The sequence below is a fragment of the Diabrotica virgifera genome, chromosome 1, assembly GCF_917563875.1.
Source record: "Diabrotica virgifera virgifera chromosome 1, PGI_DIABVI_V3a".
NCBI classification, from domain to species: Eukaryota; Metazoa; Arthropoda; class Insecta; order Coleoptera; family Chrysomelidae; genus Diabrotica; species Diabrotica virgifera.
This window is the reverse complement of record NC_065443.1, coordinates 112,543,704-112,561,315: the sequence shown is the minus strand read 5'-3', so window position 1 is coordinate 112,561,315 and position 17,612 is coordinate 112,543,704. Positions and strand designations below refer to the sequence as shown.

The 17,612-nt window shown below is 33.5% G+C and overlaps 1 protein-coding gene across 1 annotated transcript in view; it reads left to right on the top strand.

Annotated features, from left to right (window-relative positions):
* LOC114331166 (kinesin-like protein KIF11-B) overlaps nt 1-17,612 on the top strand; it is a 68,846-nt gene that overhangs the window by 27,416 nt on the left and 23,818 nt on the right. Inside the window, exon 7 of the mRNA XM_028280658.2 lies at nt 6,662-7,317. Coding sequence (XP_028136459.2) covers nt 6,662-7,317 — 656 coding nt within the window. The remainder of the gene's footprint in view (nt 1-6,661; nt 7,318-17,612) is intronic.

Genomic DNA, 17,612 nt, shown 5'->3' with positions numbered 1-17,612 from the left:
TTAAAAGAGCTGAAGGAATAATGCGGAGCACTGCAAGACACTCGAGATACGATCCAGAAAATAACACAGCCCAACAGTGTCTGGATACATTAAAACAAAAACTCTCCGTCTATTCAGGACGATTAAGAAGGTATAAAGTTAGTAACAACCGAAAATGTGACAATGCACTTTTTGAGAACTCTGAGAAGGCGTTCTACCGAAAACTCAATTCCACCGTAGAAAGTGTCGACAAGTCTTACCCAAGCCAAGAAGAAATTCATGAGTTTTGGGGAAATCAACTTTCCACACCAGCTGCTTTTAACAACAATGCTGGCTGGATAGAAGATACGACGCACAACTGTCACCACTACGTCACTGCTAACTACGAACCATTCACGACTGAAGAAGTCTCAAATGTCATCAAAGAGCTTCATAACTGGAAATCTCCTGGACCAGACGGAGTTCACAACTTCTGGTTTAAAAAGTTTTGGAGTATTCATGAGTGCTTATCAACATTAATTAATCATGTTATTTCTAATCCGCAGGAATTACCATCATTTCTAACTCAGGGAACTACTTATTTAATACCCAAGGATCAAAACAACACCCAAGATCCATCCAAGTACCGCCCAATTACTTGTCTTCCAACTTTGTATAAATTGGTCACATCCTGTGTAACCCGGCGTATCTACCAACACTGTGCTCTAAACAATATCATAGAGCCTCAACAGAAAGGATGCGCTAAGGGTTCTATGGGTTGCAAAGAACAGCTTATCATCGACTCGGTCATTTCTAACCAGGCATTCACAAAAAAAAGGAACCTTTTTACTGCTTTTATTGACTATAAAAAGGCCTTTGATTCAGTACCGCATGAATGGCTAATAGATATATTGAAAATATACAAAGTAGATGATAACATAGTGACATTTTTAAGGCATATAATGAGAGATTGGAAGACTAAAATTCACCTCCAAATACCTGGTGCAAACAATATCGAAACCGAAAATATCGCAATCAACCGGGGCCTATTTCAAGGAGACTCGTTGAGTCCATTGTGGTTCTGTTTAGCTTTGAACCCCCTTTCCCAGCTATTAAACTCCACTGACTCAGGTTTTAGCATTAAAAGCAATAATACTGTGGTAGCGAAGCTCAATCATCTGTTGTATATGGATGATTTGAAATTAATGGCTTCCACTCGAGAACACCTAGAAGAGATGCTAAAAACTGTAGAAACATTTTCTAATGATATTAGTATGCAGTTCGGTCTAGACAAGTGCCGTGTTTTGAATATAGTCAGAGGAAAGGTACAGCCCGGTGGATTCGATATGCAAAATGGCCAGAACATCGAGGCCATGGGCGACAATGATATGTACAAATATCTTGGAGTAAAGCAGGCGCGGAAAATTGACCATAAGCAAATGAAAACTGAGATAACTACTGAGTTTATAAGAAGGGTAAAACAGCTGCTTCGTTCACAGCTTAACAGTAAAAATTTGTTTAAGGCACTAAACACCTACGCTTGTTCCGCGCTTAGCTATTCATTTGGTATTGTTAAGTGGACAAAAACGGATATTGAAAATCTTCAGAGAAAAGTACGAACACACCTCACAAAGGCACAAAAACACCACCCTAAAAGTGCAGTGGAACGAACGACATTACCCCGGTATTTAGGAGGAAGAGGTCTTATGGATATAGGTGAGCAATTAGATAAACAAATTGCTAATTTAAGAACTTATTTTCAGATGCAGGCTGAGACATCTACTCTACATCGCGCTATCTGCGCAGTAGATGACACAACACCGATCAAACTGAGGGAAGCAGAACTGCGCATAAACCACCTTACTAAGGACGAAAAAGTGCGCGCCTGGATGGGTAAACCTTTGCACGGGCGACATCCCAATGAGGTCAGCCAAGATTATGTCGACAATATAGCGTCGAACTACTGGTTGACCTCAGGAAAGATGTTCCCTGAAACGGAGGGTTCATTACTGGCCATTCAGGATCAGGTTATACCAACCAGAAACTACCTGAAATATATCATCAAAGACCCTCAGGTTCAAAACGACAGATGCCGATATGGATGTCAAGCCCAAGAAACCATCCAACATCTTACAGGGGGCTGCCAGGCATTTGCTGCAACTGAATACAAGGAACGGCATGACGCAGTGGGAAAAATACTTCATCAAGAGATAGCTATCAAGCTGGGACTTCTCCAAACGGACCATCTCCCGTATTATCAATACGTCCCTGAGAGTATGCTTGAGGATGGCAACTACAAGCTATACTGGGACCGCACTGTGCTCACAGACCAAACAGTGGCACATAATAGACCAGATCTCGTACTAGTTAATAAATTAACAAGACAAACAACACTGATTGATGTGGCGATACCTAACAACAATAATCTACGTAGTAAATTCACTGAAAAGATCGCCAAGTACAGAGATCTAGAAATTCAAATACGAAGGCAATGGAGAATGCAAAGTATCCAGACGATACCTATTGTTATGTCTACTACTGGAGTCATTCCGAAGAACCTCCTCGAAAGCATAAAAAGTCTGGGTCTAAATGAACATCTTTACAAGACCATGCAGAAAGCTGTACTACTCGCAACAGCCAGATGTGTACGAAAATTTTTGGGAGATACACCTGCATACCAAGTCACCTAGGGCTCGATAACACGGAAAGAGTCCCACCAGAGCTCAATCCTTTTGATACCGTAGGTATCTGGGATGAGTCAATTTTCCCCTTAGAGGGAGTGTGAGCCGTATGGCTAAATCTGGATAATAATAATAGAGTTTATTTGTAGCAACCTAGTACATAATAAATAAACTCAGTTTCTCACTGAAGTTGTTAGTCACATGGACTACAATTTGTGCGTGAGGGTTAAATTTAGATTATAAATATTGTCCATAGAAATTGGACATTGTTGATACTTTTAAATTCTTGATAACATTTCCATCATTGTCCGGTCAATGTCAACAATGCCCGTTGTTAATTGGTCAATGTTGAAAATTAGACTAAAAGATAGGTTATGTTTATTATTTGCTTCGTTTGTCTGCTCGTGCTGAAATTACTCGTATTAAATTCATGTAAAAAGTGTTACAAAATCCCATGGTTCACTATCTTGTCAAAATAAAGACGATTAGCCTTCAAAAGTTATCTTATACATCAAGAGCTATCTTATACTATCTTAGGACATCATACCTAATAGACGGAGAGGCAGCGCTGAAAAATCTCTTTGAATTTACTAAAGCTAAATTTTTCACAGTTGATTACTGTGATTGTGTAGAAAAACATACTGCGGTCAATCAAGCGAAACGTAGAACAGGGGTTACTGAGAGGGTATCAAAGTTGCTTTCCTACGAAGGTAATTAAATCCATTTACTAAAGCTGAAAATCAGTACACACATTCTAAATTGAATATAAATAAAAGTTATTATAGTCGGTCAGCTTTATGATGGGACAGAGCCGGTCGGTCGGCCCCAATGAATGTACAGGGTTATTCACTATATTTTGATCCCCTTGTAAACTGCTTTATTTATAGAAAAAAATGTAAAATACAAAAGTTATTCGATTTTTTAATTATGATTTTTTGACATATGTATCGTACTAGTGACCTCATCCATCTGGGCGTGATGACGTAATTGACTATTTTTTTAAATGAGAATAGGGGTCGTGTACTAGCTCATTTGAAAGGTTCGAAAATTTTGAATTATAAATTAAATAATTAATTTAATTAAAAAAAATTGGACACCCTGTATAATTAATCATGTTAATGTTTATATTACTGAATAGGAAATTGAATAACCTTTCAAATGAGCTAGCACTCGACCCGTATTCCCAATTAAAAAATTGGTTACCTCATTACGCCCAAATGGATGACGTCACTAGTACGATATATGTAAAAAAATCATAAATAAAAAATTGAATAACTTTTGTATTTTACATTTTTTAACAGTTTTTTATAGTGAATAACCCTGTACATTCATTGGGGCCGACCGACCGGCTCTGTCCCGTCATACAGCTGACCGACTATAATAACTTTTATTTATATTCAATTTATAATGTGTGTACTAATTTTCAGCCTTAGTAAATGGATTTAATGACCTTCGTAGGAAAGCAACTTTGATACCCTCTCAGTAACCCCTGTTCTACGTTTCGCTTGACCGACCGCAGTATGTTTCTCTACACAATCGCAGTAATGAACTGTGAAAAATCTAGCTTTAGTAAATTCAAAGAGATTTTTCAGCGCTGCCTCTTGGACTATAATTTTATTTATTTATCAACATTGGCCATTTGCTTTTGCCCACTGTCGTTATTGACCGGTTATTGATGAAAACTCTAATTTTAGGTTATTTTTTTTACAACATTGGCCAATAGCGAATGTTGTCGTTAATGACCGGGCATTGTCGATAATAATCAGGTGAAATGGACATTCACGACAATGCCCGGTCTTTAACGGAAATGGCCAATTTACATCATTCATTGTCCGTAACATATACAAGAAGTCATTTTAATGAAAAACAGGTAATCAAACTATTGTTACTATATTTTGTCCAAGCGTAAAGCATTGAAAAACAAAGTATATACATGCAGGAACATTATCCATATTTTATATCTGATGTATCACTGTACAGAAAAAGTTAAGGTGGTCAACATTTAAAAACACACTACCTTTTACGCTAAGCTGGTCACACGCCTGACTAACGAAAACATGCCGTTTTAGTCCTACTCTGCAACTTGAAAATGAATCGGTCGACTGTTTCTAAGACCGGAATTTAATAGTGCCAACGTTCCCTTGGATAACCTAATATGTAGTCGAAAATCTTTATAAAAAAACTTTGTTTCCCGGACTTTTGGCAACAATTTAAACATTTCGTCCCCTGTTCATCTTATCTTAGACCACATAGTTATCAAGACTTCTCGTACTTTTATTGGGTGTTTGTTTTACTAGGCTGTTAAATAAGTTTTGCGGTTCGATACGAAAACCACAATTTTATGGTCTGAAATACTCTTTATTATTCAGTATAGTCTCCCTAAACATCAATACACTTGTTCCAACGATATTCCAATTTATAAATTCCCTCCCTAAAGTGAGAATCTAGAAGGGCTGCAAAATACTGTAACAATTAAACGAGCGATTCGTATTTATATTCGACTTTATTAATTTATTTATACAAGTTTTCTTTACAAACTCTCGCTTAAAACTAAACTCTATTTACAAAATTCGCTCCTATATAAACACCAGCCGTTATTTCTCGAAGATTCTGCCCATCTCTAGTTATCGTCGCGACATTCGGAGAATTGCTCGTGTTCCGCCCCGCTGCATTGCGTCTTATCTAGAAAGATCGATGTGGATCTGCTTGTGGGGAGATGGGACCTGTTATACGAGGGTCGGTCAAAAGTAATCTTTTGTTACAATATGCTTCCACAGCTTTTATGACCATCATTTGAAAAAAAAAACGCTTTCCACGCATGATTTTTTTTAGGTATTGAAACAGTTGGAAGTCGCTAGTGACCAAATCTGATGAATGGTGGATGCTCCAACAATTCGAACTTTAATTCATGGATTTTAGCCATTATTAAAATGCTCATATTATGACACGGAGCATTGTCCTGATGAAAAAGGATTTTTTTCTTCCGAAAACCGGGTCTTTTTTGACGAATTTTTTCCTTTAACCACGTTTAAATTCAGCAACCCATCTTTCTACCGTAGTAATTGAAGGCGAAGAGTGCTTATACATTTTCAACATTTGTTCATGAATTTCCTTTGCTCTTCAACCTTTCAAAAATAAAAATTCAATCATTGCACTATACTTGATTGTTTCCATTGTAATAAAAGACTGTAACACGCCGATACTGAATGGCTTGTAAACGAAAAATGAATTGACAGCTTGAAATGAAACTTTACATACGTTCATAATATGAAGAGTGTACCAACATGGACATTTCGATGTAATATAAATTTCGAATTGTTTCTAATGCCCTGTGTCCAATTCTTCTCCATCGACGATGATAAATAAATGTTGAAGTCGTGGAGTAATTAAAATGGTTTGACAGCTACTGAAATATTACACTAAAATCGTGGGTTAGGTAAAATTTTATAATAGACTGCGCTCAGAAGATCCCGAATCCCCTAGTTTATAAGTTCACCAATAATGTATACCTCAGCGTAAAGGTTAATGGCTCTAGCATAGTAACAAAAACTTTGTACATACTTTGAAAGCTGACAAATATAATTTAAACGATTTTTGCAACACTGTTTGGCAACTTATTCAATTTGCCGGAAGTTGAATAAACTGGTGATTAAACTATTAATCTTCTTCTTCTTCTTGATGTGCCTATCCGTGACGAATGTTGGCGATCATTATGGCAATCTTCACCTTATCTGCAGTAACGCGGAAAAGCTGCACAGATGTTGTGTTGAACCAGGTTCTGAGGTTCTTTAACCAGGATGTTCTTCTTCTTCCTGGACCTCGCTTTCCAAATATTTTTCCTTTTAAACTATTAATCGATGTTTCACAATTATGCACGGTGAAACTATAAAAACTTAGGAGGTTAAGATGAGACTGTGAGATTACAAATTAAGGGAGAATTGATCAGCATAAAAAAATAGGCTATTGAACAGCCTAGTATATCCACTTGTATTATGAAATTAATACTTATTCTTTCATTTCAGAGGATCGTTTATATTCCAGAATGAGGGAATTCGATGAAACTGTACAACAATGCAAAGCACACAAGGAAGAGTTAGAAAACGCGAAGGCCACAATAAAAGAACGAGACGATAGACTCGAACAAGAAAAATTCCTTTCAAAATGGTTTGAAGATCAAACCAGCGAAAAATTAGAAGAGGCGCAAAAGCTACTCTCGGCAACCAAAACTTTACACAGTGAAAAAGAAATATTGTTGGCTAAATTGGAACATCAGTTTAACATAAATGTTTCCAATCAAAAAATTACGAACACTGGGGTTTCAAATGCTGTAAATATGTTAGAGGAATTTGGAGGTCACGAGTGTAAACGAATCAAACTGTCCGAAAATAAAGTCAAAGAACAAGTTAAAAAAAGCGTTGTTGAGTTACAGAAAAACTTCGATGAAACTTTCAACTCTCTTACGGAGTTACGGGAGGATTGCGAGACCAGAATACGAGAATACAAAAATGGATTTTCCATCAAAAAGACTGTATCAGTGAAATCGAAATACTACCTAGATACACTGAGTGAGAAATCTAGGGTAGTAGAAGATGTTCTATCCCAATATGAACAACAACTTACTTTGATTAAATCGGAGGTTTCTAAGATGGAAGAAAGTTACAAACAAAACTCAATAAAAGTAAGTTTTATATTATTTTCTAATTTAAAACATTGATGCAGTTGAGTCCATGGTTCTTTACCCGTGCGTCATTTATACCTGGCGAGATAAAACACATACTTTTTATCTAGCATCATTGTCTTCCACGCATGAAACTAAAGACAAACCAGCTACCTCCTGTTATTAAGTAAAGATACATGTTATTTTTATGAACGCTTGGGGACGTTTTCAGATTTTAAGTACAATTTTTGACGTTTCTCGTTTATTTACCTGTGGCTGTCAGTTTTTTGGATATATTGTTGTTTTTTGCCCTGTTTTTGCATTTAGAAGTTATTTATGTTATACAAACAGTTGTTTTCACAACTAATTTTATATTGGAGTTTGAAATTTTATGGTAAGTGTATTTTATTTTACCATTAATGTACATTTTACATACGAAGTTAACTTCGTTTACACAGTTAAGGAATGGTTTTTAAGTTTCCACGAAAGTGAAAGAAATGACAAAAAGAAAATATTTTTCATTTATATATAAATTATTTATTTATTAATCACTAATGATATTAAAATAATTTATTAGGCTACTTCAAATGTACTTGTAATTCTGCACCAAAATTTTAAAGCAAAACTAATATTTTACATTCTATTTATTTGATAACGTCAAATTTTATAATATAATCCGTGATCGGAGCAGTAGCCACTTTTTGTCACTTGCTGTTGCGTGGAGTAAATTTCCGACTTATTTCGTATGCTTTAAATGATGACGCACAGGTAAAAAACCATGGGTTCAACTGTATACAGGAGTGGGCATAAGCATATTGTGTGGGCATATTATATTAACAGAGACATGGTTAGCTAATGATATACAGGATGGAGAGTTATTTAATAAAAATTACGTTGTATATAGAAAGGACAGAAATTTAAAAATGACAGGTAAAACAAGAGGAGGCGGGGTTCTTATAGCAGTAAGTAGAAAATTTAGTTCTTCGGAAATTCAGGTAGACACTCCTCTAGAAACCTTATTTGTAAACGTTAAGGTGTTTGGAAATACTATTATATTAAACTCTACATATATTCCTCCAGCATCTAAATTAGTTGTGTACCACGAGTATGCTAATTTATTTGAACGATTGGATCAGTTTGTTGACAACAGTACATATATTTTATTGGCGGGTGATTATAATATACCACAAATAAATGGTATACTCTACCAGTTTAATGATCGAAATGAAGTAGAAAATATAATTCAAAATTTAATGTTGTCGTATAATTTAAAATCATATAATAATGTCGTAAACATTGATAATAGGACACTAGATTTGATCAAGAGTAATTTTTGTATCAAGGTCGAATAAAGCATATCACCATTAGTAAAAATAGATATAAGACAGTAAAAATAGATATAAGACATCCTTCATTGGAAATAGAATTTAGTATGAAGAAAACTAGTTTTAACAAATGTAATAATTTAGAAAGTAGATATAATTTCAATAAAGCAAATTTTAAGCTTATTTATGAATTGTTAAGGGACTTTAATTGGGAATTTTTGTATCAAGGTAGTCAGTTTGAAAATGTTAATGATTGTGTGTCGTATTTTTATCAAATATTATATAATATTCTAGATATAACGGTACCAAAATTTAATATAAAACCAAAAAACTACAAAATATTTCCGCCTTGGTTTAATAGTGATATTATAAGTGATTTAAAAGTAAAAGAGTTTTATAGGCGTAGAAGGAATCAATCAGAAGATTTTCAGGTAAAATACAGTGAAAAAAGAAAGGAAATTAAATTAAAAATTAAAAATGCATATAATGCTTATCTTGGAGATATACAGGGTAATATAAAACGAAGCCCGACACTTTTTTGGAATTTTGTAAAAAATAATAGGCAAACCAGCAATTCCGATGGTACTTTTCAGGTTGAGAATAGGGACGTATCCGATCCTAAAATTATAACAGGCGAGCTCGCTGATTACTTTTCTTCGGTCTATGATAATGATTCCTCGTATAATAAAGATGTAATTACCGAAAAAATGCGTGAATTACCCCTACAATTTTTTGATAATATTCATTTTGAGACGATTAGCACTACTGATTTAGAAAAAGCGTTTTATAAATTGAAACCGAAAAGGTCTTCTGGCCCTGACAATATTCCTTGTTATATTTTTAAAGGATGCAGGGATCATTTGATGTACCCATTGATGGTAATATTTAATAAATCATTAAGCTCCGGTGTTTATCCAAACGAATTTAAACAAACCAAGATTGCGCCAATATTTAAAACTGGTGATAAAAAATATGTCAAAAATTATAGACCAATTGCGGTCCTAAATTGTATAGCGAAAATTTTTGAATTCATTTTACATGATAAGTTGTACAACAGTTTTAAACATTTTATCTCAGCTGAACAACACGGCTTCTGTAAAAGGAGATCAGTTGAAACAAATCTCTTGACATTCGTTAATAAAGTAAGGGAGAATATAGACAATAAAATACAGGTAGATTGTATATATACAGACTTTGCAAAAGCTTTTGATAAAGTAAGTCACGACAGTTTGTTACGTAAACTAAAGTACTATGGAATTAGCGAACATTTATTAAATTTTTTTATCTCGTATCTAAGATTACGAATTCAGGTAGTATCATATAAAAGTGAATTGTCACATGTATTTTTAAGTGGATCAGGAGTTCCTCAGGGATCTAATTTGGGACCACTCCTTTTTTCAATATTTATAAACGATTTACCTTCACAAGTAACATCCGATTGCTTGTTATACGCAGACGACTTTAAACTATTTCGTAAAATTGAAAACATAAATGATTACTTAGAGCTTCAAAATGATATAGATAATATTTGTGAGTGGTTCTTACGGAATAAGTTGTTATTTAACTTATCAAAATGTAAAGTATTAACATTTAACACAAATAAAAACCCTTATCATTATATATATTTTATGCAAAATTCACAGTTAGAAAGAGTGACTTCTGTATGTGACCTCGGCATTTGTTGTCAAAATGATTTGAAATTTAATCAGCACATAAATAATATTGCTAAAAAATCGCACCAGTTACTAGGTTTTTTAAAGAGGACAACATATGCATTTACAAACACTGAAATAATACAATATTTATATTTTTCTCTAGTGCGTAGTAAACTTCAATTTGCTAATGTAATATGGAATCCTACACAGCTAAATTTAAACCGTTCTATACAGGGTGGTGAATCGAAAAACGGGCCATAGGAAACTCAATGTAAAATTTTAAACTGTTGAATTCCTGCTTCCCTAATTATGTTATATCAAAAGTCATGAGAAGTTATTTGTAGAGGATTGAAATCTGTATTAAAAACAGAAGTTACAATTGTTCTACGATTTAAACACATTCCAAAATTTTGAAAAATATAATGTATTTACCGCAGTAGGTATGTGTGGGCATGTTAGGCCACACGTTACTATTTAACTGACAGTGAGCACACTATTGACTGACAAAAATATCTTTATTATTAATACTTTCTCCTTAACTGAGCGTATCTGATCAACTTAAACAATAAATGGTAAAATAAATAAAGAAATTGACAGTTCAAATTGTTAATATAATAAATTCATTGTCACCGAATCCAATCTTATACACATTATTGCACTGTGTGTGGCGTAACTTTGGCGTATTTCTCTGAAAATTGTATTATATTTTTACAAAACTTTAAATAATTATTGTTCATAGAACAATATTAACAGTTGTTTTCAATACCGATTTCAATTCTCTACAAATAGTTTCTTATGACTTTTGCTGTAAAATAATTAGGGAAGCAGGAATTCAACAGTTTAGAATTTTACATTGAGTTTCCTATGGCCCGTGTTCCAATTCACCACCCGGTAGAAGTAGTCCAAAACAAATTTTTAAAATATTTGTACTTTAAAAAACAGAACCAATCCCGAATATGCTTCATATGATCCTATCAGAAAAGAATTTGGTATAATAAAACTTGAGTATAGAAGAAGAGTTTTTACCATTACGTTTCTTTTTAAAATATTGAATTATTTAATCGATAGCTCCTATCTTATGTCTCAAATAAACCTTTTTGTAAAACCACGTAGTATACGCCCTCGTCAACAGACTTTTTTGGTAAATGATGATAGACCGATAACTCGACTATGTCATATACACAATGACTTCTTTTTTTCTGTAAATATATTTGACACAAATCTACCAAAATTTAAGCGTGAAATCAAAGGGATATACACTAATGATTAAATGTTGTCACATTAGTACCTCACTCTTAATATTATCACATACTTATGTTGAATATTTTATTTTAAGTTTGTGTTAACATATATATATATATATATATATATATATATATATATATATATATATATATATATATATATACTTTCAAAAACAAAACATCAAAAACCAACCAAATATGTGGGTAAATACTTGCTGTCTTGGTGAGCTCCCTATGCACGAATAGGTATACGCAGGTTATTTCTGTTCTTGATATAAATGCACTTTTTTTTCTTTTTTTTTATTATTAAACGTTTTTTTTTGTTTTTTTTATATGTATACGTTTACACCTTATAATATTTAAGTTCTTTACGTTTTTTCTTTTTTTTTTGTTATTTGATTTTAATATAATCGTTGTAATAATGTATAGAACATGTAATTAGGCTTTGCCTGTTTGTTTCTTAAATAAATAAAAAATAAATAAATAAATAAATAAGTCAGTTAACCAATTTGAGTAATATTTATATTGATATATATTGATTATTGATATTGAGTATTGATTATATACAAAAGTAATTATGGTTTTAAAGTTACTGTTTGTGTTCAAACTGCAGAACATCTTCTTCAATGAAGCTATGACACCGCTTATTTACGCTTTTGCAGGTTTTATCAAAGAATTCTAGGTTGTTGCGATTTGCATCGAATTCCTATTGAATTCATGTTTTCAAATGTTCATGATGACGTGATGGGGTGGCGAACACTTTGTTTTTCAGTACTCTCCACAGAGCAAAATCGCATGGCGTTAGGTCGGGTGCATGACCGTGCTGACCACTCAATGCTTCCTCTTCTTCCTATCCACATACCAAACTCGGCATTTAGGTATTTGTAAACTGCAAGTCATAAGTGTGGCGGAGCGCCGTCTTTTTGAAAATAGCGAATACCTGCAAACTCTGGGTCATTTTCAAAAGTACCCTTTAAATCAATAAGCAGTTCAAGATAATTATTGTTTGCATTTACGCTGGCCTCGAAAGAGATACGGAGCAACTAGACCACCGGCGTGAATTCCAGTTCACACTGTTATTCCAGGAAGATTTTTCATCTGTTCAGTAAACACAATTGTTTTGGTTAATCCGTCCGTTTAGTTTGAACTGTGCCTCATCACTACAAACAATTTGCTTATAAAATTGTGAGTCGTCTTCTGCGCAAGCAGTGTACCACTCGAAAAATTCCAGTCTACGGTCAGGATCGTCTTCCCTTAGTATAGTGCATGTATCAAATGTGGACGATAACAGTGATTATTTAATTCATAGAGATTCTGACCAATAGAAACGTACAAGAATAAAAATTACAGCGATTATTTCATTCATAGGAGATTCTGACCAATAGAAAGCTACAGAAATCTAAATTAAATTGATAATTTTTGATAATTTCCCGTCGTCAAGTATATTACATCAGATGCCCTTCATTGTTATGAAAAAATACATTCAGTGACATTAATGACAATTAATGTTTTAAAAATTATGAAAGTGATGACTTTCAACCGTAAAATATTTATAACAACTGTGTGTTTAATTGTACTAATTTGAACTTACATAAATAAATTACAATAAAATTTTGGTTTTTAACAGTTTTATTCATGAAATAATCGCAACAAATTGCACTCGATCTCTAAAATTAATATAGAAGATCTCTAAAATTAATATAGAATTTTAGAGCTCTTGTGCAATTACTACTGATTATTTAATTCATAGGAGATTCTGACCAATAGAAAGCTACAGAAATAAACATTAAGGTGATAATTTTTGATAATATCCCGTCGTCAAGCATTACGTCAGATGCCCTTCGTTACTATGCAAAAATGAACATTGAGTGTCATTAATGACAATTAATATTTTACAACTTAAAAAATCCACAAGGAAAAAGTTTTCCTGTAGTTGGCTGTATACCATGTAATACAAAAAACAGTAAAATCCTTTATAAAAGATATATCTAAAATCCCTCAAAAGGGCTACATCAAAATCACATAACTAGTTTTCGACTGGTTTACCAGTCATCATCAGTGCTTACGTGCAATGTACATGGTAACCACCAAGATATTATTTAACAAAAATACAGTCGGAAAAATGAAAGAATACCCATGAACGAACATATAAAACACGCTGTATTTTCCTGTCACCGTGTCACAAAGAAAATTGTCCAGTGCAAGTACATGTAACAATAATTATTACATGTATTTGCGCTGGCCAATTTTTTGTGTGACACGGTGACAGAAAAATACAGCGTGTTTTATATGTTCGTTCATGGGTATTCTTTCATTTTTCCTACTGTATGTGGGTCAAAGCCCAGTAAAAGTAGTCCGTCAAGGGAACATTGGTTTAAAATGCTACATTAAGCGTGGATGTTTAAAATATTTTGCTAATGTGCTGACAGTATGACAGCATGCTGTCATACTTTCACCATGTGAAAAAGTCAAATCCACAGCTCAGATGTTACCTGGGGCAGATTAGCAAAATAATTTAATCATCCACGCTTAATGTAGCATTTTAAACCAGTGTTCCCTTGACGGACTACTTTTACTGGGCTTTGACCCACATATTTTTGTTAAATAATATCTTGGTGGTTAGCATGTACATTGCACGTAAGCACTGATGATGACTGGTAAACCAGTCGAAAACTAGTTATGTGATTTTGATGTAGCCCTTTTGAGAGATTTTAAATATACCTTTTATAAAGGATTTTACGTTTTTTTTTTATTTTACAACTTGTCACAGAGAACAACAAGAAACACGTTTAGGAAATATTCAGGTGAATATATCAATAAAATATTAGTTAAAATTATTTAAAAAGACAGTTTTATTCATGAAATATTCTCAGTGAATTACCCTCGATCTCTAAAATTATTATAGACTCGTGGCCCTCGTGCCACTTTGATAATTTCACTCCCCTTCGGGTCGTGAAATTAAAACTGTCAAAAGTGTCACTCGGGACACAATTCGATAATTTTAGAGCTCTCGTGCAATTACTACTGAAAATTTCTTGATAATATCTCGTCGTCAAGTATTTTACGTAAGATGCCCTTCGTTGCTACGCAAAAATACATTCAGCGACATTCATGACAATTAATGTCTTACAACTTGTCACAGAGAACAACAAGAAAGAGGTTTAGCAAATATTCAGGCGAAGATATCAATACAATATTGGTTAAATGATTAAAAAAAACAGTTTTTTTCATGAAATAATCTTACCGAATTATTCTCAAGGTCGAATTATCGATTTGTTTTGCCCTCGTGACACTTCGACATAATTTCACTCCCCTTCGGTTCGTGAAATTAAAACTGTCAAAGTGTCACTCGGGATACAAATCGATATTTTTAGAGCTCTCGTGTGATTACGACTGATGATTTAATATTTTTAAAATGCTATATCTTTTTCTTTTGGTGCCTATTCTTTTCGAATATTGGCGATCATTCTGGTTATAATTATTTTATTAACTGATGCTTTAAATGTATTAGTTGTTGTTGTGGAGAACCATTTCCTCAGGTTCTTCAACCATGATTTCTTATTCTCCCAATTCGTCGCTTTTCGAATACTTTCCCCTAACTTTCTCCTTTTAATGGTATACATCACCTCTTTTTTCCCCCATTTTTCGTAATACGGTCTCGTTGGTTATCTTGTCTGTCCATGATATCCTTAGGATTCGCCTGTATAGCCACATCTCGAAGGCTTCAAGTTTTTTCTCCATCGCTTCAGTGAGTGTCCAGGATTCAACTCCGTAGTATAATATTGAGAAAATATAACATCGTAGGAGCCTTACTTTTATCTCCAGATTAAAATGCGATATAAAACGACAAATGTTTTGAGAAACCAGTTTGATATTTTCATCTGTCACTACCACAGCAGGGCAACCACTAAGCTGGGCGTCTAATACTGACCCACTTTGTTAGAACTTGTTATGTAACTTGCCTTGTAGGAACAGGTATATTTGGATACTTCGTGGTGAATTCAGATTCGTTCTTCTGTAGTGTACTTTACACGGACTTGCGCTGCCATGGCGACTTGAACACGGTGACCGACAATCGTAAACTAACATGCCACATGCCACACTCCCTATTCGCTCCGTGCGTGACATGGTGCGGGTACATGAAACGATGCCAGCTTAAGAAGCGGCGAAATATGAAAATTTTGGCGATTCTTTGTAATGCCAGTGTCATTGTTTGTATAACAAATTTTATCAAAAATGGTAAATAAGTGTTGTCTAAGTATTAATTGTGCTAATAATAGCCAACAAAGTAAGCGTAATTTCTATAGATCTCCAATAATGACAAATAAATTAGAGAAAAGATTTTATCTAGGAAGAATACACTCAGAAGACAGATTCACACCAAATAATGTCCGTTTTGTTTTGTTTTTTTTATTTCCACGGGACAAGCCCAATACAGTTACAATTTTTTACAAATTATTGAACAATTTAGTAGATACTAAATGTAAGCCATACCTATATATTATAACACATAAAATATAATAGTTACAATCAACTTACGTGCATAGAAATCGGCCCACTTAAAAATTTGGTCATTTTTGATGTTTCATATTTCCTAAACCTGTTGGTTGATTTAAGTGATTTTTTGACATGTTATAGCCTGATTCTTTAACAATACCACTGCAATAATATTGTTGCTAAACAGGTAAATTTTCATTGTATACCGGGTGTATCAATCAAACTGTGTTTTTTTTCTCAAAGTTCGCATCACCCTGTGGAATATTCTAGCATTTATAAAATACTGAAATTAAAATCCAACTATAGCCTCAGGTTTTCTTAACATTATGTTTTTTTTTATTCATTCGTTTATGTTGGATAATAAAAAAGTTAGGTACTTTAAGAACTAGACATGTTCTTCGTCAATACACGGTGTTTCTAAATAAGTGCGACAAGCTTTAAGGGGTAATTCTGCATCAAAAAATAATGACAGTTGGCTTGACGTTTGTCTGCAAATGTTTCGTTTCCGAGATACGGGATGTTGAATTTTTTCTTACAAACTGACGATTTATTTATTGCTTTAAAACCAGTTGAGATATGCAAATGAAATTTGACAGGATTTAAGAGATAGTTATTGCAGATTTTTTGACATAAAATTAGGAATTTTATATTCACCATTAGCGTGCATACGGGTAATATGATCGGTCATATTACACGTATGAGCGCGTAATATGATCGGTCATATTACACGTATGAGCGCTAATGGTGAATATTACATTCTTAATTGTATGTCAAAAAATGTGCAATAACTACGTCTTACCCACCAAATTTCATTGGCATATATAAACCGGTTTTAAAGCAATAAAATAAATCGTCAGTTTTTAAGAAAAAATTTAACATCCCGTATCTCGGAAACGAAACATTTGCGGACATACGTTTATAAAGCCAACTGTCATTATTTTTTCATGCAGAATTATCCCTTAAAGTTTGTTGCACTTATTTATATACACCGTGTATTGATGAGGAACATGTCTAGTTGTTAAAGTACCTAACTTTTTTTATTATCCAACATAAACGAAGGAATCAAAAATCAGAATGTTAAGAAAATCTGAGGCTATAGTTGGGTTTTAATTTCAGTATTTTATAAATGCTAGAATATTCCACAGGGTGATGCGAACTTTGAGAAAAAAACACAGTTTGATTGGTACATCCGGCATACAATGAAAATTTACCTGTTTAGCAACAATATCACAGTGGTATTGTTAAAGAATCAGGCTATAACATGTTCAAAAAATCACTTAAATCGTCCAACAAGTTTAGGAAATATGAGACATCAAAAATTACCAAATTTTTGAGTGAGCCGATTTCTATGCACGTAAGTTTAGTTAAAAGAAATAAATTACATACAGAACAAATTAGAAACAGAATGGTAAGGGTGGACAAAAGAAAACAATTAAGAGGCAATATTAATTTGTTGTAAGTCGCGTATAAATTAGTTAGGCGTGGAACTAAAATGAAGCTTCTCAGTATTTTGATTTGCTAGACGTAACATTCTAGTTATAGGTTCATTGAGGCCATAATTATATCGATGAAATGGTACATGAAAAGTGTTTTCA